The following is a 27,888-nucleotide window of genomic DNA, read 5'->3' as shown; positions in this document are numbered from 1 at the left end:
ACTCTGTTTAAAGTAACGGTTGGATCATTATGTTGTAGGGTACATCCTGCATGAAATGCTGACAAAGCTCATGGTGGCCAAATATAATGGAGAATTTCTAGGTTGAAAGATTTCTCCTCTTGTCCTGTATCCCCTGTTGTGTCTGGTCAATACATTCGGTCAATACGGCCAGATAAGAAGATAAGATAACCCAGTGTTGGTGGTTTGTTCATGTGGGTCATTAAATGAAGCAGTGAAGGGGTGTCTCCTGCTGAGCCCAATGCTGACACTGACTCAACTCCAGCCACTTTAATAATGGGAATTGATGGGAAATGATGTAAATATATCACTAGCCACTTTAAACAATGCTACCTTATATAATGTTACTTACCCTACATTATTCATCTCATATGCATACGTATATACTGTACTCTATATCATCGACTGTATCCTTATGTAATACATGTATCACTAGCCACTTTAACTATGCCACTTTGTTTACATACTCATCTCATATGTATATACTGTACTCGATACCATCTACTGTATCATGCCTATGCTGCTCTGTACCATCACTCATTCATATATCCTTATGTACATATTCTTTATCCCCTTACACTGTGTACAAGACAGTAGTTTTGGAATTGTTAGTTAGATTACTTGTTGGTTATTACTGCATTGTCGGAACTAGAAGCACAAGCATTTCGCTACACTCGCATTAACATCTGCTAACCATGTGTATGTGACAAATAAAATGTGATTTGATTTGCTTCCATCCCTGATTTGATCCCTATGTGGAAATCTCCCACAATCACTGTTCAAAGCCTCCCCTGAGGAATAATGATGGGAGGAGATGCTTCACTCCTGCTGTTGGTTCTTCAGGGCAGAGTAGTAGACTATGCTGTTGTAACCCAAACAGAATAGCAATAGCAAATATCCTATTTATATTTGTTGTGTATTTGCTCATCGTCTGTGTATTTGAATGAGTCCCAGCCAGTGGTGATTGGATGCACACACCGTGTTGTTGGTGCCCGCTGTTTGTGTGGCATAGTTCACACCGTGTTGTTGGTGCCCGCTGTTTGTGTGGCTAGTTCACACTGACCTTGTCCATGTAGCCATACAGTTATTGTTAATGGTTGCTCTCTGGCTGCCCAAGGAAGCAGCTCCACAGTGTCATCATAAAATTGATGTGAAATGCTAACAAATAAACAGACATTTCTTTCTCTCTCTTTCTTTATGTCTCTCGCTCTCTCATCTCTCTCTCTTTCATCTACCTCCCTCCTCTCTCTCTCCCTCTTTCTCGCTCTCGCTCTCTCGCTCTCTGCTTGCTAAGGCTGAATCATTTTTTACCTCACTTGGCGCTCCTTCACTTCTTTTGTACATGGTTTGAATGTAAGACAAGCATTACTTTGAAAGTGCTTACGACTGAGGGAATGTTGTTTGTTTGTATCTAATTTCACAGATGACATTGATATAGTGATATCATTTCCCACCTGCATTAGAATAGAGACTCCCTTCAAAATTGTTTACCTTCACCTCCGTATGTGATATTATTTTCTTCACCTTTTCTGTTCAAAGACCTACCTACCTTTTATTGTATGTGACTTGACTGCAATTTCATATTACTCTATAACAGTTGAAACCTGGGCCCGTTTGGACTTGGACACTACCATACTATATCATTAATTTATCACTGCTCTCTGCATGGTTAATTGTGAAGATGTTTACATGCTTCCTGTCCCAATGAAATACCATATAATGTGTTATATTTCATTTTGTCTAGACTTATCCTGCCTGTGGAACCAGTTTGCCTGCTCTAAGAACAAGTGCATAGCCAAGCAGTGGCTTTGTGACGGAGAGGACGACTGTGGGGATGGATTGGACGAGAGCGCAGAGATCTGTGGTATAAAAACACGCCTGAATTTATTTACACTATGTTGACTCAAATGTGTCAAACTACAGATCCGGGTTCGATCCCGGGCTGTGTCGCTGCTGGCTGCACCCGGGAGACCCATGAGGCGGCGCTCATTTGGCCCAGCGTCGTCCGGGTTAGGGGAGGGTTTGGCCAGCTGGGATGTCCTTGTTCCATCGCGCTCTAGCGACTCCTTGTGGCAGCCCGGCGCATGCACGCTGATTCGGTCGCCAGCTGTACAGTGTTTCCTCCGACACATTGGTGCGGCTGGCTTCCGGGTTAAGAGAGCAGTGTGTCAAGAAGCAGCGCAGCTTGGCGGGGTCATGTTTCGGTGCACACGTGACCTTCGCCTCTACCGAGTCCGTACGGGAGTTGCAGCGATGGGACAAGACTAACTACCAATTGGATATCATGAAATTGGGGAGAAAAAGGGGTAAAAAGTACAACAAAAAGAAAGGGACAGGGAAAGATTCAGTTAATATATTTGAAATTTTACGAGATACATCCTTGGTGGAGATATATAGATGAGCAATTTGCTACAGAGATGTGGATTTCATGTTTTTCAGTAATATTTGCAGACTCTTCAGAAAGTCTTGTAAATATCTGTATTTCTATTACTGTTCTATTCTATTCCTGATTGCCAGTCTGTTTTTGCTGTCTTGCCAAATCATTATCATAGCAAACATGTTTGGCATGGCAATTCCTTAAGGAGTTGGCAAGAGAGCTGAAACAGACTGGCACTCAGGCTACAGATTCTTCAGTTCGGTAAAATAATGTTTTGACCAGGAATCCTATTGTACATATCCAGGTACGGCTACCTGTGGCCCAGGGTTGTTTAGTTGCCCAGAGTCGTACGGCTGCGTCCCCAAACACTGGCTTTGTGATGGGGAGAGGGACTGTCCAGATGGGAGTGATGAGCTCTCTGCTGCTGGCTGTGGTAATAATATTGTTCTGAAGTTCTCCAACAGAAATCACAGTCATAGTGTAGTCACTCCCTTTTCTAAAGCACATATTATAATGATAATAATAAGGACATGTGTCTAACAGTGTAGTCCAAGTCCCTTGTGTAAAACACAAATGTCTCAATACATGTCTGTCATAGGGTATTGCCTTCTGAATGCCTCCAGACAGAAAACAAACTGCAGACAATCATAGCGTAGTCCCATTTGTAAAGCAAAAATGTCTCATTACATTTCTGTCATTGTGTATTCAGAATCGCTATTGCAAAGCAAAAATGACTCAATACGTTTCTGTTACAATTTTTTTTTTTACAGTGCTGTAAAACCATATTTCACCTTGACACACACTCTACATTACCAAAAGTATGTGGACACCAACTCGTCGAACATCTCACTCCAAAATTATGGGCATTAAAATGGAGTTGGTCCCCCCTTTGCTGCTCTTCTGGGAAGGCTTTCCACTAGATGTTGGAACATTGCTGCGGGGACTTGCTTCCATTCAGTCATGAGCATTATTGAGGTCGTGCACTGATGTTGGACGATTAGGCTTGACTCGCAGTCTGCGTTCCAATTCATCCCAAAGCACTTACAGTTGACCGGGGCAGCTCTAGCAGGTCAGAAATTTGATGAACTGACTTGTTGGAAAGGTGGCATCCTATGACGGTGCCACATTGAAAGTCACTGAGCTCTTCAGCAAGGCCATTCTTCTGCAAATGTTTGTCTATGGAGATTGCATGGCGGTGTGCTCGATTTTTATACACATGTCAGCAACGGCTGTGGATGAAACAGCCAAATCCACGAATTTGAAGGGAAGTCCACCTACTTTTGTATATATAGTGTACCTTGTTAATAATGTCCACATTCCTATAGAAGTTCAGATCCTTTTTGAGAGAGGTGTATGATATGAAAAAATCTCAGGTATTTCTTTAACAAATTGTCCCTGCACCTATTTCTTATCACAGCCCCCAACAACACGTGCATGGAGGGAATGTTCCAGTGTCGTAATCAGATCTGCATCCCACAGCGGTTCGCTTGTGACCGTGACGATGACTGTGGAGACGGCTCCGATGAGACCCTGGAATGTGGTAAGAATCTCTCTCTCTGTCTGTCTGTCTGTCTTGTATTTCCTCTTGTTGCGTTCGGACTGCACATCCCACCTCTTGCCTCCTGTGTCCTGCAGAGTACGGGTCCTGCAGTCTGGGGGAGTTCCGCTGCACAGATGGCCGCTGTTTACCCAGAGTTCAGTGGGAGTGTGACGGCCATCCCGACTGTCTCGACCAATCAGACGAGCTGCCACACAACCCCAAGTGTTCCGCTGCAGGCAAGCCTTTCATCTGATACAACACAAGTGTGTGTGTGTGTGTGAGAGAGAACAGACGAGGTACAGACCGCCCCAGTCTCACCATGTTCCGGCTGGTTTTAGCCTATTACAAACACATTTTGTGCTCATAGACCTGCTGGGAACAGACCTTTCAGGGTGCAGGTGATTTATCTTCAATGCTCTTTACAATATAATATTCATAATCTTCTGAATCATGATATATGGGCTGGCTGGCTAGTAGCTTGTGTGGATATTTTTAGTATATGGTTGTTAGATCCGGCAGATCACCTGTGATACAAGTCATTATTCGACGTCCATCCATGTCTGAGGACTTCGGGAGATGCCGTGGAAACCGGCCACTAGGGGCAACAGTGAGCGCTGTTACCTTCAAGTAGGCATAATGGACGTGGATGGCAGATGGGCGTAAGCATCCGCCTCTGGTTCCAAAGAGCCCATAGGATGCATGTTCAAATCCACCGATATGTTGTTTTCATATTTTTATTTTACGAATTCGGAGTTGATGCCTAAACTTAACCTTGGAACGATACGGCGACGTAATCAAACTCTTCAAAATTTGTTGTTTGGAACAACTTCGAAATTTGACGTTTGAGAAACATGGATGAACGTCTTGACTGCCTCTGTTGCTGCTGCCATGACACTCGTGTGCAACTCCCGACTGAAGAAGGGATGGAGTTGGGTCGGAGGGGTGCAGATGCAGCCGCTCCTCTCTGTCTTTCTGCCTCTCTCTGCTGCACGGAGGTTAACAGCCAACCAGGCAGAATATTGATGATGATGTAAATCAAGTGTTATCAAGTGTTAATCAAATGTTATGCTGCTGTAGCAGTACTGTTGATATTTAAATTAGGTACTGTAGCTTGCGCCTTGTGGTGGAATTATTGTAATCAAAAGGAGAGACTTTTAGATTTCATCCAAACAATCAAACTTTATTGTTTAATTACTGCAGTAATGTAGCTGGTCGGTAATCAACCCTGGGGGTGATCACTGAGAACTCAACAAGCTGGTTTGAGCCACGGCATTTTATAGAAAAGTCCATTCTCCTTCAGTCTTGATGACAAACAACAGATGTATGGAATGGGTCACATAATAATTCAAAAGCAGACAGTATCTGCTGTAAAAACTGTCCTCATTGTGTAGAGACCAGGGTCTGGCCTCCCAACTCGATACTGGAGCCATCTCCCGCTGGTACCCCAGTACAGAAACATTAACCCATGCTCTGGAATGCGGTATCACCCAAAGACATCATAAATCTTCCAGAGGCCCATCCTCAGTAGAACATACACAGATGAGCATTCTAACAACCCCTTATTCTGTTGCAATAAACAACCATTTGATGCAATAACAGCATTATAACATAATCTTGTCATTTCCCCACCATAGCCTCTCAATTGGACACCACAAGATTAGGGAGAGAAAGGGGTAAAAGTATACAAATAATAATACATTATATAGTATACATTATAATAATAATAATTGGTAGCTTGCTACACACACTCGACCTGTGACTGCGTCTCAAGCCATTGTTGTGTCTTTGGCATCATTAAAGTCAAGACTGTTATTTTATAAAATCAATTCTCTGTACTTATTATTATGTGATTAAACTAATCATGTAAATGTAATTAACTAGGAAGTCGGGGAACCAAGGAAAATCTTCAGATTACAAAGTTATAATTTTCCTCATATAACTATTCAGATATTTTAATATCTGATCAATCAGTCTTCTAATTCATTAATTATTCTTTACCTCATGTTAGTCTCATTCCAAATGTTGTAAATTGTAAGTTAACTGCACCAAACTCAGCCTTTACTATGAATCATCCATACATCAATTGTCTTAATCATTTATTTACTAACTAACTAAATAATCACAGAAATGCATAAACAAACAAATGGTAGATATGGTTACAAGGAAATGATAGGGGAGGTTCCCTAGTGGGCTAAGCCGAAATGACGGCTTGGTGGACAAAGGGAAGTGGGTGTGGACTGAGAACATCAGGAAAGACAAAAAAAAGTCACTACACAGTTGATAATTATACGAATTGAAATGCTAATCCTTTGCACATGAACGCTCACTCATTCGGGAATAATTGCAATCAATATGTATTTACCCAGTGTGTCGTCGTGATCTCTGATGGAATCGTCAGTCCATCTGTTGGAAAGTTCATCCGAGCGTCTCTCTGCTTCCCTAAAGTCTTACGTGGTTAGAATGGGTCCTTCAGAGTACCATTGAGAAATTCAGTGTACCGTTCAGAATTCCACGATCTATACCCAGAAAGGGCCACATCATGACACCATACATGTTTGGATACTGGGTACGAACTCCATACAGGGCCAACAAACAGGCGCAACCAACCAACTTGGGGTGGCGAACTTGATAACATCACAACGAATTTCAAGCAGTGGGTTCAGAACAACAATGTCAAAAACTGTGTACAAAAATACATACAAATACCACCACCCAAAAGGGTAGTTGTTGAGAGGGAGGGCAATGGGGCAGGTGCTCTGACACAGATGTGTACACGTTCCTGGTTGATAGAAATATGTTTATTTGACTGTTTCATTATGTTGGCCGGTTCCCCAGACCCAGATTAAGCCTAGAACTGGACAACAACAAAATATATATATATATACTGTATATATTTTTTTATCTAGGACTAGGCTTAATCTGGTTCTGGGAATAAAGAAATCTTGCATTCCTGGCTTTCACAGAAAGTTCAAATCTAACACTTGCCACTTTGTTTCTGTAGAAAGCTTGTGCAACGGCTCTTTCTTCATGTGTGTCAACGGCCGCTGTGTCTCGCTGGCCAGCCTGTGTAACAGGAGGGACGACTGTGGGGACGCGTCAGACGAGAGGAACTGTCATGTCAACGAGTGTCTGAACCGCCGAGTCAGTGGATGCACACAGGACTGTGAAGACCTGCCTGTAGGGTACAAGGTAGGAAGGTATCCCTGCTTGCTTTCTCAGAAGTGCACGCACACACACACACACACGCACACACACACACACGCACACACACACACACACACACACACACACACACACACACACACACACACACACACACACACACACACACACACAATCACAAGTCATGAACTGTACAAAGTTATTTTTCTCAGTATCAAACACACACACACACACACACGGTATGGTAAGCCCACTAAGCTCTTACAACATAAAACTAAGGCTCAGCCGCTAACTGTTTATTGATGTTTTGCAAATGTCTCTATAATGATAGGATTTCTGTGTGATATCACCAGGGTTATTACATTACATCTATTATCATGTTTAACAATAAAACAAACAGAACCTAAATCAACATACTATGTGGACATGATATTTCTCAGAACATTTTGCTCCTGGCTAACAATACGTGTTTGTTTGTGCTATTCATACTCAATAACCATGACCCTGGTACATACAGTACAGTATGTATGTTGGGATCTGCCTGGTTGCTGTAAGCTATAGGTTGTCAGAGAAAAATGTATTTAAATCCATACTCTGTAAGATGTTCATACCGTCAAAGAGTGGTTCGCCAACAAAACAAACCATGGATTTTGCGCTCAGAACCTATTAAATCCCTTTGTGTCATAGTATCCCTGTATAGTCCATAGTCACTCCAACCCAATGGCGACAGTACCCCATCACTTTTCCATTGATTGATTCTGTGCCTCAGTGCCCACACATGGATTCTGTCAGAAAAATAATGGCTCTCAATTTCTCCCTCACGTCCGATCCAGTGCAAGTGTTGGCCGGGATTCCGCTTGAAGAACGATGGCCAAACGTGTGTTGACACTGACGAATGTTCATCCGACTTCCCCTGTAGCCAGCTCTGCGTCAACACATACGGATCGTACAAGTGTCTGTGTGCAGATGGTTACGAGGCGCCAACTAAGAACTCGCAGATCTGCAGGTCTCTCTCAGGTATACCTCTTTCTCTACCTGCATCATTTTCTCTTCTGTTATTTTTCTTGTTCTCTCTCTCTCTCTCTCTCTTCTTACCCACCTGTCCTTGTATCTGTGCCTCTGCTGCTTGAGGTACCCCTTTCTCCATCTTATATTCTTCTGTCCTTTCCTTCTCTCTCTCTTCCTTCTTACCCATCTGCCCATGTGTCTGCAACTCTCTCAGCCACCTTACTCTTGATTTCCTTCCTTTTTTTTTTTTTTTAAATCAGGGACTTCTGGAAATCACAGGGGAATTACCTTGAATCGGAACGAGGATTCTGATTGGTTAAAAGAGAACACTAGAATATGTCTAAAGTAGAACTACTTGTTCTATCTCCATGGGAATGTACCTGTAGTGAGCCCAGTCAAATAATAGCCTGTGACAGTGATATATATACTAGGGCTTGGAGCTAGGGAGGAAATCAGTGGTTGTATAAGACTGACACCTCCAGAGCCTCTGACTGTAACGTTACTGCCCCTGCAGTACGATAATGAGACGGTGCATTAAAAGTAATGACTTACAAGTAATGATGAGCCATCTCTGAGAGCATACTGCTACAGTCACCCCTGCATAATCATATGTGACTATTTAGGACCATCACTATCATCACTTTTTCTGACTATAATGTTAGTCATAGGAGCCATGGTGTATTATAATTTTTGTTCTTGTATTTTCTTCAGCTGAAGAGCCCTTCCTGATTCTGGCCGACCATCATGACATCAGGAAAATAAGCACTGATGGATCCAATTATACTCCTCTAAAACAGGTAAGACACACAAAGGGAAGTGTTCCTTTTTTCTTGAACCAGCTCGATATTTAAGGATGGAGAAGGTTTCTTATGCACAGAATCATTTCATTGGTCATCTCACTTGAGTACATTGAGTATATCCTTTTATATGGCCTGTGTGTCTCTCCCCAACCAATTATGCAAAGCAATTGCTCAATATGTTGTTTTTTTTGTAACAACAATACTACATGTTCCATGATGATTTTGTCCCACAGGGCCTCAGTAACATTATAGCAGTGGACTTTGACTACAGGAAGGAGTTGATCTACTGGATTGACTCAAGCTCTCCTGCTCTAACCCAACGGAGGATAAACAGAATGCGACTGAATGGGAGCGACCTGAAGGTACAGTAGAGCAGCAGCTTACACAGCAGGGTTGAGGTAAATTCCAATTGAAGTTAGTCAATTCAGGAAGTGAACAGAGATTCCGATTCGAAAATTGAAAAAGGGCAATGACTTCTCCAAAAAACAGAGTTTTTTCCAAAGTTCTCTCTATCTCTCTCTCTCTCTCTCTCTCTCTCTCTCTCTCTCTCTCTCTCTCTCTCTCTCTCTCTCTCTCTCTCTCTCTCTCTCTCTCTCTCTCTCTCTCTCTCTCTCTCTCTCTCTGTCTTTTCTCCCCCCCACAGGGCGAGATTATATGGCTGGAGATGAGATGTTGAGGAGGTTTTATAGGTGCTTTATAAATCTATAATTTAACACCATGACTGTGTACCGGATTAAATGTGACTGAAGGTGACAGTCTTCCCTGGCTGAAGGTTGAGCCGAGGCACATAAAACAATGGCATTTATTCTATATGAGGGTTTATGGCCATGTAGTGCCTAATGCATTCCATTATGTCATAAAATGTGCAATATAGAATGTGAGTGTGTGGATAATTCCTTAGACATCTTTGTTTTCATTATACCTTGGAAATACCTCATTGTTTTGGACCTAAGCCACCTGCTAATAATGCACAGCATTATGTAGTTGATGGCTTACGTGAGTATTAGTTTATGGTGTTTGGCACAGAACAATGGCTGTTGGTTTAGGTGCAGCTGTATTTTATGAAATGTTTTGTTTTTGTCGTACAGTTCAAATAGAGTGTAACTGAACCCTGTTATGATCATGTTATGCACCTTAGATACAGTACTATACTGAATGTTCTTCCTTTTTTCTTTTGGGGGAAGGGGGGGGGGGGGGGGGGGGGTCAATTTTCCACTCCTAAAATCAGTGATATTGGCACACAGAGGCAGATGACACAGTATGTCAAGGATACAGTATCAGTGTGGTTGTATATGCTTGTATTTGCTTCCTTGAACATGGCTGGTCTCCTATCATGGTTCCCCATTTAGCTTTGCAAAGGTCAGAGCCAGAGTCTAGGTGAGGTTAGAGTGCCAACAGAACCTGAGTACCTAAGGGGGCTCCCCTTGGATCGTTATCATTAATACAGGGATAATGACTCATTATAGCTTTACTGTACCCAGGATCCCTCCCATCTGATTCGTACTTTAGCTCACTGCTGCCAAAACTCTTCAGAGTAGAGACCATTTCTGTAGTTATTAGACCAATGTAATCACTATAAAGGGTGATATTAGAACTGTTGCAGTGCAGACCCAGAGAAGGCTGTTCTGAATCGTAAGGGCTTTTCACAATGTATCTTCTTAATTTGGGGTTAAAATCACACCAGGGCTCGCTTACCCTCCATTCACACGACCAATTGTTAACGCTGGGGTAACTGAACCCAACTGTCTGGAGTAGAATGTGAGTGCTCCACATAACCGGTTACAGTGATTTTCTGATTCATCTTGAGTTGCTTTAAAGGCCCAGTGCAGTCGCAAACATGATTTTCCTGTGTCGGTAGCCATGAAGTTCTTTGAAAGGCTGGTCATGGCTAACATCAACAGCATCCTCCCGGATACCCTAGACCCACTCCAATTTGCATACTGCCCCAACAGATCCACAGATGACGCAATCTCAATCGCACTCCACACTGCCCTTTCCCACCTGGACAAAAGGAACGCCTATGTGAGAGTGCTGTTTATTGACTACAGCTCAGTGTTCAACACCATTGTGCCCACAATGCTTATGACTAAGCTAAGGACTCTGGGACTAAATACCTCCCTCTGCAACTGGATCCTGGACTTCCTGACGGGCCGCCCCCAGGTGGTAAGGGTAGGCAACAACACATCTGTTACGCTGATACTCAACACTCAACACTCTAGCCACCTCAGGGGTGTGTCCTTAGTCTCCTCCAGTACTCCCTGTTCACCCACGACTGTGTGGCCAAACGCGAATCCAACATCATCATTAAGTTTGCTGACAACACAACAGTAGTAGGCCTGATCACCGACAACGATGAGACAGCCTATAGGGAGGAGGTCAGAGACAACAAACTCTCCCTCAATGTGAGCAAGACAAAGGAGCTGATCGTGGATTTCAGGAAAAGGCGGGCCGAACAGGCCCCCATTAACATCGACGGGGCTGTAGTGGAGCGGGTCAAGAGTTTAAAGTTCCTTGGTGTCCACATCACCAACGAACTATAATAGTCCAAATGCACCATGACAGTTGTGAAGAGACTGAGGAGACTCAGGAGATTTGGTATGGGTACCCAGATCCTCAAAAAGTTATATAGCTGCACCAACAAGAGCATCCTGACCGGTTGCATCACTGCCTGGTAGGGTAACTGCTCGGCATCTGACTGTAAGGCGCTACAGAGGGTAGTGTGTATGGCCCAGTACATCACTGGGGCCAAGCTAACTGCCATCCAGTACCTATGTACTAGGCAGTGTCAGAGGAAAGCCCAAAAAATTGTCAAAGACTCCAGTAACCCAAGTTATAGACTGTTTACTCTGCTACCGCACAGCAAGCAGTACCGGAGCGCCAAGTCTAGGACCAAAAGGCTCCTTAACAGCTTCTACCCCCAAGTCATAATACTGCTGAACAATTAATCAAATGGCCATCGGATTATTTACATTGACACCCGTCCTGTCCCCCTCCTCCATTTTGTTTTGTACACTGCTGCTACTCGCTGTTTATTATCTATGCGTAGTCACTTCTCCCTACCTACATGTACAAATTACCTCAACTAACCTGCACATTCACTCGGTACCGGTACCCCCTGTATATAATCTCATTTTTGTTATTCTATTGTTAGTTTTCATTATTTTTTACTTTAGTTTATTTGGTAAATATTTTCTTAAGACTTTCTTCAACTGCACTTTTTGTTAAGGGCTTGTAAAAGTAAGCATTTCACGCCAAGGTCTACAAATGTTGTATTCGGTGCATGTGACAAAGTTTGATTTGATTTGTATATATACATCCGCACTGTGAAATTGTGAAAATGATGATGTCCTTTTAGTGTAAGAGCTGTTTAAAAAGACTGCTAGACATTTCAGCCAGTTTTGGTGGGAGGAAGATTTGGCCTGCCCGGTGACTTCACCAGGGCAGTAAATTGGTTAATAGACCAATGAATGTATTTCCTAAGGTTCTGCCAATAACAGCTCAGTTTTCCCCTCCCCACTTCGAACAGCTCCTAGACAGTCCTGGCAAAATTCTTGCTTGAGAAATCGCTCTTTGCTAAGTTTTCTTTTTGCCAAATTGAATTGAAAACAATCACAGTAAGGTACATAATTGTTACCCGGGAAATGATTTGACATTGAGATAAAAATGCCCCTACCTGTTTCCTCTCCTCTGACCCACAGGTAATCCACAGGATGTCTGCCCCCAGTGCTCTAGCCGTGGACTGGATAGGAAAGAACCTATACTGGTGTGACATAGTGAAGAAGAGTCTGGAGGTGTCCAAGGCTAACGGCCTCTATCCTGTGGTATTGGTCAGCACTGGTCTGGACAACCCTACTGACCTGGCTTTGGATGCTGACACCGGGCATGTACAACACTCCATCTTCTCTGTCTGTCTCTACAACATGCTAGACTCTATATCTGTCACAGTATAATCTGGAGAGGATTCATCCAGAACGGGATTTAGCTATGTCTGTTGAGAGAGACAGTACCACAGACTCTCAAAATAAATACCGGCTAATCAGTATGTTACTGTGTAAGTGTAACTATGCTGTTTTGTTTCTGAGGCAGCCAACTTTCTGCTCAGGCTTTGCAGTCTAGTACTCTTTTTGATGTTGAATTTGATATCTCACATAAGCTACTCCATAATGGAAAGTAAACACAGTTACATTTACATGATTTTTGTCATTTAGGAGACACTCTCATCCAGAGCAACTTACAGTTAGTGCATTAACCTTAAGATAGCAAAGTGAGACAACCACAGTTCACAGTTCATATAGCCCATTTGACCAAGGGAGTGGAGAAGTGTAGCTTAAGGTATCTAGCTGAAAACTGTGTCATTCCTCTGTAGTTATGTGTTCTGGATCGACAGTGGAGAGTATCCCCATATTGGGAGGATAGGTTTGGACGGCAGCAGACGGACGCTGATCAGCGATTCAGACATATTCAGCCCTGCAGCTCTCACCATCGACTACACAGCAAAAAGACTTTACTGGGCTGACTCACATCATATTCTCTTCTCAAACATGGACGGTTCAGATAGACGCAAAGGTAAGTGATAGTGAATTGAGGATGGCTCTTGGTCTCTGTCTGTCTGTCTGTCTGACTGTCTGTGTATTTATTTTATTTATTTATTTAACCTTAATTTAACTAGACAAGTCAGTTAAGAACAAATTCTTATTTACAATGACGGCCTACCAAAATGCAAAAGGCCTCCTGCGGGTACGGGGGCTGGGATTAAAAATAAAAAAACAAAATAAATAAATAAATATAGGACAAACACACATCATGACAAGAGAGACAACACAACACTACATAAAGAGAGACCTAAGACAACAACATAGCAATGCAGCAACACATGACAACACAGAATGGTACCAACACAGCATGACAACAAATGGTAGCAACACAACATGGTAGCAGCACAAAACATGGTACAAACATTATTGGTCACAGACAACAGCACAAAGGGCAAGAAGGTATAGACAACAATACATCACGGAAAGCAGCCCCAACTGTCAGTAAGAGTGTCCATGATTGAGTCTTTGAATGAAGAGATTGAGATAAAACTGTCCAGTTTGAGTGTTTATTGCAGCTCGTTCCAGTCGCTAGCTGCAGTGAACTGAAAAGACGAGCGACCCTGGGATATGTGTGCTTTTGGGACCTTTAACAGAATGTGACTGGCAGAACAGGTGTTGAATGTGGAGGATGAGGGCTGCAGTAGATATCTCAGATAGGGGGGGAGTGAGGCCTAAGAGGATTTTACAAATTACCATCAACCAGTGGGTCTTGCGACAGGTATACAGAGATGACCAGTTTACAGAGGAGTATAGAGTGCAGTGATGTGTCCTATAAGGAGCATTGGTGGCAAATCTGATGGCCGAATGGTAAAGAACATCTAGCCACTCGAGAGCACCCTTACCTGGCAGTCTATAAATTATGTCTCCATAATCTAGCATAGGAAGGATCATCTGAATCTGGGTTAGTTTGGCAGCTGGGGTGGAAGAGGAGCGATTACGATAGAGGAAACCAAGAATAGATTTAACTTTAGCCTGCAGCTTTGATATGTGCTGAGAGAAGGACAGTGTACCATCTAGACATACTCCCAAGTACTTGTATGAAGTGACTACCTCAAGCTCTAAATCCTTAGAGGTAGTAATCACACCTGTGGGGAGAGGCCTTTGTTTTGGAGGTGTTCAAAACAGGGTTAAGGGTAGAGAAAGCTTGTTGGACACTAAGAAAGCTTTGTTGTGGAGCATTTAAAACAGCATCTGGGGATGGGCTATAGGACTGTATCATCTGCGTATAAATGGATGAGAGAGCTTCCTACTGCCTGAGCTATGTTGTTGACGTAAATTGAGAAGAGCGTGGGGCCTAGGATTGAGCCTTGGTGACAGGCAGTGGATGAGACAATAGATTTTCTGACTTTATAAACTGCACTCTTTGAGAGAGGTAGTTAGCAAATCAGGCCAAAGACCCCTCAGAGACACCAGTACTCCTTAGCCAGCCCACAAGAATGGAATGGTCTAACGTACCTGCTCGGCTACGCATGCCTCTCCCTAATGTCAATATGTCTTGTCCATTGCTGTTTTGGTTAGTGATTATTGTCCTATTTCATTGTATAGCCTCCAGCCATGCTCAATATGCCTCAGCTAACCCTCTTGTCCCACCTCCCACACATGCGGTGACCTCACCTGGTTTAATTGATGTCTCTAGAGACAATACCTGTCTCATCGTCACTCGATGCCTAGGTTTACCTCCACTGTACTCACATCCTACCATACCTTTGTCTGTAAATTATGCATTGAATCTATTCTACCGAGCCCAGAAACCTGCTCCTTTTACTCTTGTTCCAAACGCACTAGACGACCAGTCCTTATAGCCTTTAGCCGTACCCTTATCCTATTCCTCCTCTGCTCCTCTGGTGATGTAGAGGTGAATCCAGGCCCTGCAGTGCCTAGCTCCACTCCCATTCCCAAGGCGCTCTCATTTGTTGACTTCTGTAACCGTAAAAGCCTTGGATTCATGTATGTTAACATTAGAAGCCTCCTCCCTAAGTTTGTTTTATTCACTGCTTTAGCACACTCTGCCAACCCGGATGTCCTAGTCGTGTCTGAATCCTGGATTAGGAAGGCCACCAAAAACTCTTAAACTTCCATCCCTAACTATAACATTTTCCGACAAGATAGAACTGCCAAAAGGGGGCGGAGTTGCAATCTACTGCAGAGTTCTGTCTTAATATCCAGGTCTGTTCCCAAACAATTTTCTTCCACTTTTAAAAATCCACCTTTCAAGAACCAAGTCTCTCACTATTGCAGCTTGATATAGACCACCTTCTGCCCCCAGCTGTGCTCTGCACACCATATGTGAATTGATTGCCTCCCATCTATCTTCAGAGCTCGTGCTGTTAGGTGACCTAATCTGGGACATGCTTAACACCCAGGCCATCCTACAATCTAAGCTTGATGCCCTCAATCTTACACAAATGATCAATGAACCTACCAGGTACAACCCCAAATCCGTAAACACAGGCACTCTCATAGATATCATCCTAACCAACCTGCCCTCCAAATACACCTCTGCTGTCTTCAACCAGGATCTCAGCAATCACTGCCTCATTGCTTGCATCCGTAATGGGTCTGCGGTCAAACGTCCAAGCTCCCTAAAACACTTCTGCGAGCAGGCCTTTCTAATCGACTTGGCCCGGGTATCCTGGAAGAATATTGACCTCATTCCGTCAGAAGAGGATGCCTGGTTATTCTTTAAAAGTGCTTTCCTCACAATCTTAAATAAGCATGCCCCATTTAAAAAATGTAGAACCAGGAACAGATATAGCCCATGGTTCACTCCAGACCTGACTGCCCTTGACCAGCACAAAAACATCCTATGGCGTACTGCAGTAGAATCAAATATCCCCCGTGATATGCAACTTTTCAGGGAAGTTAGGAACCAATAAAGACAGGAAGTTAGGAAAGCAAAGGCTAGCTTTTTCAAACAGAAATTTGCATCCTGCAGCACAAACTCCAAAAGGTTCAGGACATTGTAAAGTCCATGGAGAATAAGAGCACCTCCTCCCAGCAGCCCACTGCACTGAGGCTAGGAAACACTGTCACCACAGATAAATCCACGATAATTGAGAATTTCAATAAGCATTTTTCCATGTCTGGTCATGCTTCCACCTGGCCACCCCTACACTGGTCAACAGCCCTGCACCCCCCACAGCAACTTGCCCAAGCCTAAGCCTCCCCATTTCTCCTTCACCCAAATCCAGATAGCTGATGTTCTGAAAGAGCTGCAAAATCTAGACCCCTACAAATCAGCAGGACTAGACAATCTGGACCCTCTCTTTCTAAATGTATCAGCCGACATTGTTGAAACCTCTATTACTAGCCTGTTCAAACTCTCTGTCGTATCATCTGAGATCCCCAAAGATTGGAAAGCTGCCACGGTCATCCCCCTCTTCGAAGGGGGAGACACTCTAGACCCAAACTGCTACAGACCTATATCTATCCTACACTGCCTTTCTAAGGTCTTCGAAGGCCAAGTTAACCTCTCTAGGGTATGTGGGATGCTAGCGTCCCACCTAGCCAACATCCAGTGAGATTGCAGAGTGCCAAATTCAAATACCGAAATACTCATTATAAAAATTCAGAAAATATATAACTATTTTACATGGGTTTAAAGATTAACTTCTTGTGAATCCAACCATGGTGTCAGATTTTAAAAAATGCTTTACGTTGAAAGCATACCTTACAATTATTTGAGAACATAGCCCAGCAGACAAATCATTAGAAACAGTAACCAACCAAGTAGAAGAGTTACACAAGTCAGAAATAGAGATACAATTAATCACTTACCTTTGATGATCTTCATATGTTTGCACTCAGAAGACATTCATTTATTCAATCAATTTTCCTTTTGTTCAATAAAGTCTCTCTTTATATCCAAAAACCTCCTTTGTGTTCGCGCGTTTTCTTGAGTAATCCACAGGCTCAAATGCAGTCACAACAGGCAGACAAAAAAATCTAAATTGTATCCGTAAAGTTCATAGAAACATGTCAAACAATGTTTATGTTCAATCCTCAGGTTGTTTTTAGCCTAAATAATTTATAATATAACTGATAATACCTGACAATAACATCGTCAATATAAAAGGTAAACAAGAAAGACACTCTCTCGGTCGTACGCATGAAAAAGCTCTGTGACGCGGCAGGGTCCACTCATTCAGATTGCTCTTGCTCCCTCATTTTTCAGAATACAAGCCTGAAACAATTTCTCAAGACGGTTGACATCTAGTAGAAGGCATAGGAACTGCAATTTGAGTCCTAAGTCAATGGATACGGTAATGGCATTGAATAGAAAACTACAACAACAACAGAAAATCCTACTTCATGAATGGATTTTTCTCAGGTTTTCACCTGCCAAATCAGTTCTGTTATTCTCACAGACACTATGTTAAACGTTTTGGAAACTTTAGAGTGTTTTCTATCCAAATATACCAATTATATGCATATCATATCTTCTAGGACTGAGTAGAAGGCAGTTTAATTTGGGCACACTTTTCATGCAAAATTCCAAATGCTGCCCCCTACCCTGGAGAAGTTAACAAACAGATCACCGACCATTTCTAATCCCACCGTACCTTCTCCGCTATGCAATCTGGTTTCAGAGATGGTCATGGGTGCACCTCAGCAATGCTCAAGGTCCTAAACAATATCATAACCTCCATCGATAAGAGATAACACTGTGCAGCTTTATTCATAGACCTGACCAAGGCTTTCAACTCTGTCAATCACCACATTCTTATCAGCAGACTCAACAGCCTTGGTTTCTCAAATGACTGCCTCGCCTGGTTCACCAACTACTTCTCTGATAGAGTTCAGTGTGTCAAATCAGAGGGCCTGTTGTCCGAACCTCTGGCAGTCCCTATGGGGGTGCCACAGGGTTCAATTCTTGGACCGACTCTCTTCTCTGTGTACATCAATGAGGTCGCTCTTGCTGCTGGTGAGTCTCTGATCCACCTCTACGCAGACGACACCATTCTGTATACTTCTGGCCCTTCTTTGGACACTGTGTTAACTAACCTCCAGACGAGCTTCAATGCCATACAACTCTTCTTCCGTGGCCTCCAATTGCTCTTAAATGCAAGTAAAACTAAATGCATGCTCTTCAATCGATCGCTACCTGCACCTGCCCGCCCGCCCAGCATCACTACTCTGGATGATTCTGACTAAGAATATGTGGACATCTACAAATACATGTACCTAGGTGTCTGGTTAGACTCACATTAAGCATCTCCAATCCAAAAATAAATCTAGAATCGGCTTCCAATTTCGCAACAAAGCATCCTTTACTCATGCTGCCAAACCTACCCTCGTAAAACTGACTATCCTACCGATCCTTGACTTTGGCGCTGGAATTTACAAAATAGCCTCCAACACTCTACTCAGCAAATTGGATGCAGTCTATCACAGTGCCATCCATTTTGTCACCAAAGCCCCATATACTACCAACCACTGCAACCTGTATGCTCTCGTTGGCCGGCCCTCGCTTCACATTCGTCGCCAAACCCACTGGCACAGGTCATCTACAAGTCTTTGCTAGGTAAAGCCCCACCTTATCTCAGCTCACTGGTCACCATAGCAGCACCCACCCGTAGCACGCGCTCCAGCAGGTATATTTCACTGGTCACCCCCAAAGCCAATTCCTCCTCTGGCCACCTTCCAGTTCTCTGCTGCCAATGACTAGAATGGATTGCAAAAATCACTGAAGCTGGAGACTCATATCTCCCTCACTAACTTTAAGCACCATATGTCAGAGCAGCTCACAGATCACTGCACCTGTACATAGCCCATCTGTACAATAGCCCATCCAACTACCTCATCCCCATACTGTTATTTGTTTTATTTTTGCTCCTTTACACCACCGTATCTCTACTTGCACATTCATCTTCTGCACATCTATCACACCAGTGTTTAATTGCTAAATTGTAATTATTTCGCCACTATGGCCTATTTATTGCCTTACCTCCCTTATCTTACCTCATTTGCACATACTGTATATAGACTTTTTTCCATTGTGTTATTGACTGTATGTTTTGTTTATTCCATGTGTAACTCTGTGTTGTTTGTGTCGCACTGCTTTGCTTAATCTTGGCCAGGTCGCAGTTGTAAATGAGAACTTGTTCTCAACCAGCCTACCTGGTTAAATAAAGGTGAAATTAAAAATTAAAAATTAAATGAATAGCAGCACAACATTGCTTAGAATCAAGGACAATGGTGACTTCATTGAGGACCTTTAAGGTTGCAGTGACACATCCATAACCTGAGCGGAAAACCAGATTGCATACCATAGACATCAAGAAAGGCAGTCAGTTGATTATTGACAAGTTTTTCCAACACTTTTGATAAACAGGGCAAAATAGAAATAGGTCTGTAACAGTTAGGATCAGCTTGATCTCCCCCTTTAAATAAAGGATGAACCGTGGCTGCCTTCTAAGCAATAGGAACCTCCCCAGAAAGGATGATATGGGCAGCAATCTTAAAGAAGATAAGGTCTAAACCATCTGACCCAGATGTTTTTTGGGGGTCAAGTTTCAGGAGCTCCTTTAGCACCTCGGACTCAGTGACTGCCTGCAGGTTGAAACTTTGTTGCGGGGCAGGGGAAAAAGAGGGAGAAGCATAGTTTAGTCGCATTAGAAGGGGTGGGAGATGAGGAAATGTTGGACGAGCAAGGAGGCATGGCTGAGTCAAATAAGAATCCTGACTTAATTGAAGTGGTGATGTGTCATGTGTCATGTCAGTCATGTGTGTCTTGTCAGCAACAACCACATCATCAACTTTAAGGGACATGGGCAACTGTGAGGAGGAGGGTTTATTCTCCAGGTCTTTTCCAGAATTTCTTGGGGTTAGACCCACAGAGAGAGAACTGCTCCTTAAAGTAACTAACTTTGGCCTTCCGGATAGTCTGAGTGCACTTATTTCTCATTTGCCTGAACGAGAGCCAGTCAGCCTGAGTATGCGTGTGTCGAGCCAAATGCAGTTCTTGAGGTGGAGTAACTCTTCAAGACCACGGTCGAACCAGGGGCTGAACTTGATTTTAATTCTAATCTTATTTATGGGGGCGTGTTTGTTAATAATACCACTGAAAATATCAAAAAAGAAGGTCTAAGCTGATTCTATACCATTTTACATTGTATCTATCTCTCTCTGTCAACTCTCAAAATGTGATGGCTCAATTGGCTTTGTAAATAATGGTTGGTGCAGATTTAAGGTCCGTTTGTCATTGATTGTACTTTTTCAGACTTTAGATAAATGCTGTGACTTTACTGTGAAAACGTTTGTGCGTGATTGATTCAACTCCATAGAAGCTGAGTGTGAGCCAAGTCATTATTATGCCTGTTCCATACACTTCAAAACAAGGTGTTAATTGAAATGCGTCTCTGTCCATCTCTGGCATTCAACCTGTGAGAAATGAGAGAAATGTTTGTCTCACCTTTTTTATTCATTTGGTCTAACACAATTTCCCCCCCAAAGTACTATTTGGTTCACAGACAAAACATTATGTTATTAAACGAGGCTTGAAGTGAAGTCATGACATTCTCAACCCATTTTTATTGTTAATTTAATTTCAGTTTTTCATCTTCAACAGCCAGTTTGTGATTAGCTGTAATACTTATTATAGTATACTCCTTTCTCTACTAAGCCATGCTGGCAGACAGACAGTCCATTTAGTCACGTCTTTACTCCCATTTACCTGCAATAAAACACCCCAGAGCCTGGCAGCTTGTCACAGCAATTACTCAGGGCGAGCTGTGTGTGCGCCTGCATGTGTGTGCGTTCACGCGTGCATGCGTGTGAGATCTGGCTGTGTTCCAGACTCTGATTAATCAGTGTGTATTCCATTCCAGTGCCTAGTCAAGACATCCGGGAGGTGACAGGGCTGACTCTGTTTGAGGATGTCATCTATTGGACGGATGAGAAGTCCAAGTCACTGAACCGGGCCCACAAGACCTCCGGGGCTCAGGGAACAGAGCTGCTCAGATACTGGAGAGCCATCCACAACATCAAGGTGTACCACCCTCTCCGCCAACCCGACGGTAATCATCTGTGTGTGAGTGTGTGTGTGAGTGTGTGAGTGTGTGTGAGTGTGTGAGTGTGAGTGTGTGAGTGTGAGTGTGTGAGTGTGTGAGTGAGTGTGTGAGTGAGTGTGTGAGTGAGTGTGTGAGTGAGTGTGTGAGTGAGTGTGTGAGTGAGTGAGTGAGTGAGTGTGTGTGTGAGTGTGTGAGTGAGTGAGAGAGAGAGAGAGAGAGAGAGGTTTCTTTTTAATTGTAATGAGGAAATGTGCCCTCAGACTAATGATGCTCTAGCTGTGGATGTTGGTTTTAGCCTCCCTCTCTTCGCCGCAGTGCCCAAACACCAGTGTCAGGTGACCAACGGAGGCTGCAGCCACCTGTGTCTGCTCTCCCCCGGAGGAAGTTACAGGTGTGCCTGCCCCACCCACTTCTACCTGGCTGCAGACAACAAGACCTGCCTGTCCAACTGCACAGCCAGCCAGGTCAGTGGCACTTTTCTCCTACTGCTTACAAAAATATTTGACATAGTCATTTAATAGACGCTGTTATCCAGAGTGACTTACAGTTAGTGAATTCATCTTAAGGTAGCTAGGTGGGACAACTACATTTCACATTCATAGTAAGTAAATGTTTCCTTAGTAATAATTGGAGGAGTGCTTATATTTGACCTTGCTTATCCCAACTCCCCCTGAGACACCCATAGGGAGTGGGGTCACCATTATCCACCGGTTAAGTGCCTTGCTCAAGGGCATAGCGGCAGATTGTTCACCTTGTTGGATTCGGAATTTCATTATTTTATTTTTTTTACCTAGGCAAGTCAGTAAAGAACAAATTCGTATTTTCAATGACAGCCTAGGAACAGTGCTGTTCAGGGGCAGAACGACAGATTTGTACCTTGTCAGCTCAGGGGTTTGAACTTGCAACCTTCCGGTTACTAGTCCAACGCTCTAACCACTAGGCTACCCTGCCGCCCCAAATTCAAACCCCACTAGGCCCATCTGCCACCCAATAAAGCAGCTACCAGCTAAGTCCATGCTAGTTGGAGGGGAGTGGGGGGGGGGGGGGGGGGGTGCTGTGGGATAATTCAACATATATTAAAAAGTACCTCTTAAAAATGTATTTTTGGAAGATGGGCATGGACCAGCAGGGGCTTTGACATTAGTATTTGTAGTTTCAAGTAAAGTACTTTAGTTTTCCCACAATCTTCCTGAATGATGATGGCGATGATGATGATGCTGACGACGCTGATGATGATGACGATGATGAAGATGATGGTGATGATATCTCAAGCTTTCTGCTGTTGTTGTGTCCTATAGTTCCGCTGTGGGACAGATGAGTGCATTCCCTTCTGGTGGAAGTGTGACACGGTGGATGACTGTGGGGACGGGTCGGACGAGCCTCCAGACTGCCGTGAGTCACCATCAACACACAGACACATACACTTGACAAGGTCCCATTAGGGCTTGTACATTTTCTGTACACACCAATTCACAATTACTCAATCAATTCACAGCCCCCTGGTGGAGCAGGACACTAACTGCACAGTACAGTACAGAAAATGTTACAACGATTCTTTATCCATAAAAGGAAGTGGGCAGAGAACAAACCCCTTTTCACATTATTTAAGATAGAATTAAAATATGATTTTGAAATGATCAGTAAATGTAAAAACAAAAAGCAAAAGAAAATTCATCTTGATATGTTAATGTTATGTTATGTTATTAATGTACTCTTATTTGTGTATTTCTGTTTTTTGTAATTATTTGTTGTGTTCATAATAAAAATGAAAATAAATTGGAAAAAAATGATTAAAAAAATATACATATTTAAAAATTAAGAAAATGTTACAACCCTTTTTCCTGGTCTTGTTTACTAGCTGTGTGTGTGTGTGTGTGTGTTTTCTGTTCTTTCTTCACAGCTGAGTTTAAATGCCAGCCAGGGAGGTTCCAGTGTGGGACTGGTCTCTGTGCTCTGCCTCCGTTTATCTGTGATGGAGAGAACGACTGTGGGGACAATTCTGATGAAGCCAACTGTGGTAAAGACCTTTTATCATATTATACACATTTCTTCACATTTCTGGTCGTTATTGTAAAAGACAATGCATACTCATTACTTACCTGGTTAAATAAAGGAAATAAATGACACTCTCTATCCTATTCTGAATCCGCCCCAAAATGTTTCCCACAACTAACAAATACTACATTGTAGACTACCTTGGCTAAGGCTAACACCTTTGTTCATACTATCTACAGAATCCTACATCTGTCTATCTGGACAGTTCAAATGCAGGAAGCGTCAGAAGTGCATCCCACTGAACCTGCGCTGTAACGGACAGGACGACTGTGGAGACGAAGAGGACGAGACAGACTGCCGTAAGAATCAAATCATCTGTAGATGGATCTTAAAAGTGTCTTAAAGAACAGTGATGAAAGTTTGCCAGCTCTGTATGTTTTATCGGGAGATTTCAATTTCACTTGGCCATGAAAAATGAGCCCGCGCAAGACATAGATAATGAAGTATTGAAAATACTTTTGGTGTTAGCACTCTGGTCATTTCTTTAGCGGGAGAGACAACCCTTTTGGTGAATGACAAAAGAAAAGAAAGGAACAGTAGAGAGAAACTCAGACCCTGAACGGACAGACTCTGTGACTTCCCCTCTGATTTTTAAGTCTTGGTCAATGATTCACCCTGTTAACAATTCTCTTTGGATTATAGAAAGCCCCCAGCCTTCTATGTTCATACTGCCATACCTGGTTAATTCTGCTCAAAGACACAAGGAAGGTCCATTATTAATAAAATCCACATATCCTTGTTATAACACGAAAAGAATGCGCATTTCTTTTCAGTTGACCTAGTTTGACTTCGCTGTGGAGTTTGATTGGAGTTTCATCCCCTGCTTGTTATCCCTCTAGCTTGACATTTTAAAGTTCCGAACTTCTGGATGCTTCTTTCGCTTGTCTGAAATGTACAGTACCAGGTAAAGGTTGAGACAACTCCTCGTGTGTGAGAGAGACAGAAAGAAGGGTCTTAATAAGTACCTGGAATCACACCTGTCTGGTTGTCATCACGAATCAAAGTGACAGCTCTAAGATACACTGGAGCAAGGTCTCAAGACACACACACACACACACACACACACACACACACACACACACCATCCATGAACACCTTATTAGATCCCAGTGATGGGCTAACGACTCATCTCACAGCTCCAGCCCTAGAAGCAGTCTAATCTCCCTCCCCGCACCCCCTGAGCCCCTGTCTCTGGCTGCAGTCACATCCAGCCCCAGCCTGGCTCAGTGGTTGAGCTGTGTTGCCCTGAGGCCACTGGGAACAGAGTGGGAACAGAGAGGAAGACACTGGTAATTGCACCAGCAGGGGGTTGAGCCATGCTGGCAGGCTGGAGGGAGGGAGGGAGGGGAAGGATGGGGAGGCTGGAGGAATGTACAGCACCAGGTAAAGTGTGTCTCTGTAGGCTCTGTTTGAACAAACCTAGCACAAGTGTAAATCTAAGCGCTGGCGGTAGAGCTGTAGGTTGGGGGGGTGTGTCAGAAATATTTGTTGCTATTTTCACAACCAGATTTATGGGTGCAGTTGCTGGCGGTAGCGCGGAAGGGCTGGGTTTTGATTAATAAACAGGTTGAAGGTGTATCGAGGCTTGACCTCTCACTGGCCAATCAGAACATGCTCCATGGCTAAATATGTGGTTGCTTCAAGTTGTCAAGCGCTTGGGATTATAAGGTTCTATCTGCAAAAATAGGATTCTGCAATGATTGGCATTAGAATTCCGAACCCGGCGTAAGTTCTTAACCTCTAGCTTCGAGCAATCCCGTATCCGGGAGCGTAATCATAGCCTCAAGCTCATTAGCATAACGCAACGTTAACTATTCATGAAAATCGCAAATGAAATGAAATAAATATATTGGCTTAACAACACTGTCATCTCAGATTTTCAAAATATGCTTTTCAACCATAGCTACACAAGCATTTGTGTAAGAGTATTGATAGCTAGCACAGCATTAAGCCTAGCATTCAGCAGGCAACATTTTCACAAAAACAAGAAAAGCATTCAAATAAAATCATTTAACTTTGAAGAACTTCGCATGTTTTCAATGAGGAGACTCTCAGTTAGATAGCAAATGTTCAGTTTTTCCAAAAATATTATTTGTGTAGGAGAAATCGCTCCATTTTGTTCATCACGTTTGGCTAAGAAAAAAACCAGAAAATTCAGTCATTACAACGCCAAACTTTTTTCCAAATTAACTCCATAATATCGACAGAAACATAGCAAACGTTGTTTAGAATCAATCCTCAAGGTGTTTTTCACATATCTATTCGATGATAAATCATTCCTGGCAGTTTGGTTTCTCCTCTGAACCAAATGGGAAAATGCATGCAGCTGGAGATTACGCAATAATTTCGACGGAGGACACCATGCGGGCACCTGGTAAATGTAGTCTCTTATGGTCAATCTTCCAATGATATGCCTACAAATACGTCACAATGCTGCAGACACCTTGGGGAAACGACAGGAAGTGTAGGCTCATTCCTGGCGCATTCACAGCCATATAAGGAGACATTGGAACACAGCACATTCAAAATCTGGGGTACTTCCTGTATGAAATTTCATCTTGGTTTCGCCTGTAGCATTAGTTCTGTGGCACTCACAGACAATATCTTTGCAGTTTTGGAAACGTCAGAGTGTTTTCTTTCCAAAGCTGTCAATTATATGCATAGTCGAGCATCTTTTCGTGACAAAATATCTTGTTTAAAACGGGAATGTTTTTTTATCCAAAAATTAAAAGAGCGCCCACTAATGCATAACTGGTTTTAAGGACACACCTCAAATATTTCCACCCCTCCCACCTCAGCGCAAACCAGCTGACATTAGACAGGTAAACAGACAAACCTGGCGTTAGGGCAGGAAAATGCCAGTACGAAATTATGTTAACTAACGTGCGTTTGACACTTGCGCCTCCTTACCGCCAACCGAAAATAGAGTATCGTGTGTGTTTGCGTGTGAGCGGCAGAGAGACACAGACAGGGTATTCCAGGAGCTGAGTCTCACCCAGGGTGCAGATTAGGGCAGACAGAAGGTGGTTTAGCCTGCGTCTGAGGGGGATGCCTTTCTGAGACAGAGGGAGGTTTAACCAGGGCTAATCATGCTGGGAGGGCTGAGGGTTTAGAGATGCAGCTGGAGCTCTAACCACCTCCATCCCCCTCCTGCTGGGAAAGAGGAAGCTGTGCTCTGGGTGTCAAGGCACTGTGGCATAAGGAGGGGTGCAGAGGAAAAATAAATTTGACTTTCTCTATTGCTCCACGCCCTAGTTTTTGTATGCCACATATAAAACAATTTGTGTGGATTTGATGTACCTACAATACATGTGTATTGCTATTGTTTTTGGTCATGTCTTTATCATCTTGGTACCTTCAGTTGCCGACAAGTTTTGCAATTTTAGAACTGTCCGTTATTGTAAAGCTCGTGATGGCGTCTCTTTTCACCTTTGCCCACCCTGTTTATCTCCTGTGCCATCGGTCTCCATCCCCAGCTGAGAGCACCTGTTCTGCCAGCCAGTTCCAGTGTAAGACCTCCCTGCACTGTATCTCGGCCCTGTGGGTGTGTGACGAGGACCCGGACTGTGCCGATGGATCGGACGAGGCCGACTGTGGTGAGTTCTACTGTTCTATGCTATTGTACCTTCAGAAAGTAGGCACACACCCCTTGACCTCCCCACACATTTTGTTGTGTTATAGCTTGAATTTAAATTGGTTTAACCTGTTGCGAAGAGCAAACCCGGATCCGGGATCCTATTTATAGCCTCAAGCTCATTACCATAACGCAACAATAACTATTCATGAAAATCGCAAATGAAATGAAATAAATATATTAGCTCTCAAGCTTAGCATTTTGTTAACAACACTGTCATCTCAGATTTTCAAAATATGCTTTTGAACCATAGCTAAACAAGCATTTGTGTAAGAGTATTGATAGCTAGCATACCATTAAGCCTAGCATTCAGCATGCAACATTTTCACAAAAACAAGAAAAGCATTAAAATAAAATAATTTACCTTTGAAGAACTTCAGATGTTTTCAATGAGGAGACTCTCAGTTAGATAGCAAATGTTCAGTTTTTCCAAAAATATTATTTGTGTAGGACAAATCGCTCCGTTTTGTTCATCACGTTTGGCTGAGAAAAACCCCCGAAAATTCAGTCATAACAACGCAAACTTTTTTCCAAATTAACTTCATAATATCGACAGAAACATGGCAAACGTTGTTTAGAATCAATCCTGAAGGTGTTTTTCACATATCTATTCGATGATAAGTCACTCCTGGCAGTTTGGTTTCTCCTCTGTTCAAAATGGAAAAAATGCGCGCACCTGGAGATTGC

At 43.1% G+C, this 27,888-nt stretch overlaps 1 protein-coding gene across 1 annotated transcript in view; it reads left to right on the top strand.

The window, feature by feature from the left end:
- Positions 1-27,888, top strand: part of lrp1ba (low density lipoprotein receptor-related protein 1Ba) — a 202,551-nt gene that overhangs the window by 124,822 nt on the left and 49,841 nt on the right. Inside the window, exons 51-66 of the mRNA XM_036952429.2 lie at positions 1,763-1,882; positions 2,700-2,828; positions 3,813-3,935; positions 4,031-4,171; positions 6,937-7,124; positions 7,931-8,114; positions 8,817-8,902; positions 9,139-9,267; positions 12,604-12,785; positions 13,272-13,471; positions 21,330-21,518; positions 21,828-21,976; positions 22,811-22,904; positions 23,413-23,529; positions 23,747-23,866; positions 27,044-27,163. Coding sequence (XP_036808324.2) covers positions 1,763-1,882; positions 2,700-2,828; positions 3,813-3,935; positions 4,031-4,171; positions 6,937-7,124; positions 7,931-8,114; positions 8,817-8,902; positions 9,139-9,267; positions 12,604-12,785; positions 13,272-13,471; positions 21,330-21,518; positions 21,828-21,976; positions 22,811-22,904; positions 23,413-23,529; positions 23,747-23,866; positions 27,044-27,163 — 2,271 coding nt within the window. The remainder of the gene's footprint in view (positions 1-1,762; positions 1,883-2,699; positions 2,829-3,812; positions 3,936-4,030; positions 4,172-6,936; positions 7,125-7,930; positions 8,115-8,816; positions 8,903-9,138; positions 9,268-12,603; positions 12,786-13,271; positions 13,472-21,329; positions 21,519-21,827; positions 21,977-22,810; positions 22,905-23,412; positions 23,530-23,746; positions 23,867-27,043; positions 27,164-27,888) is intronic.

The sequence above is a fragment of the Oncorhynchus mykiss genome, chromosome 18 (genome assembly GCF_057628025.1).
Source record: "Oncorhynchus mykiss isolate SJ-2025 chromosome 18, ASM5762802v1, whole genome shotgun sequence".
NCBI lineage: Eukaryota > Metazoa > Chordata > Actinopteri > Salmoniformes > Salmonidae > Oncorhynchus > Oncorhynchus mykiss.
This window is presented reverse-complemented; position numbering and strand designations above follow the sequence as displayed.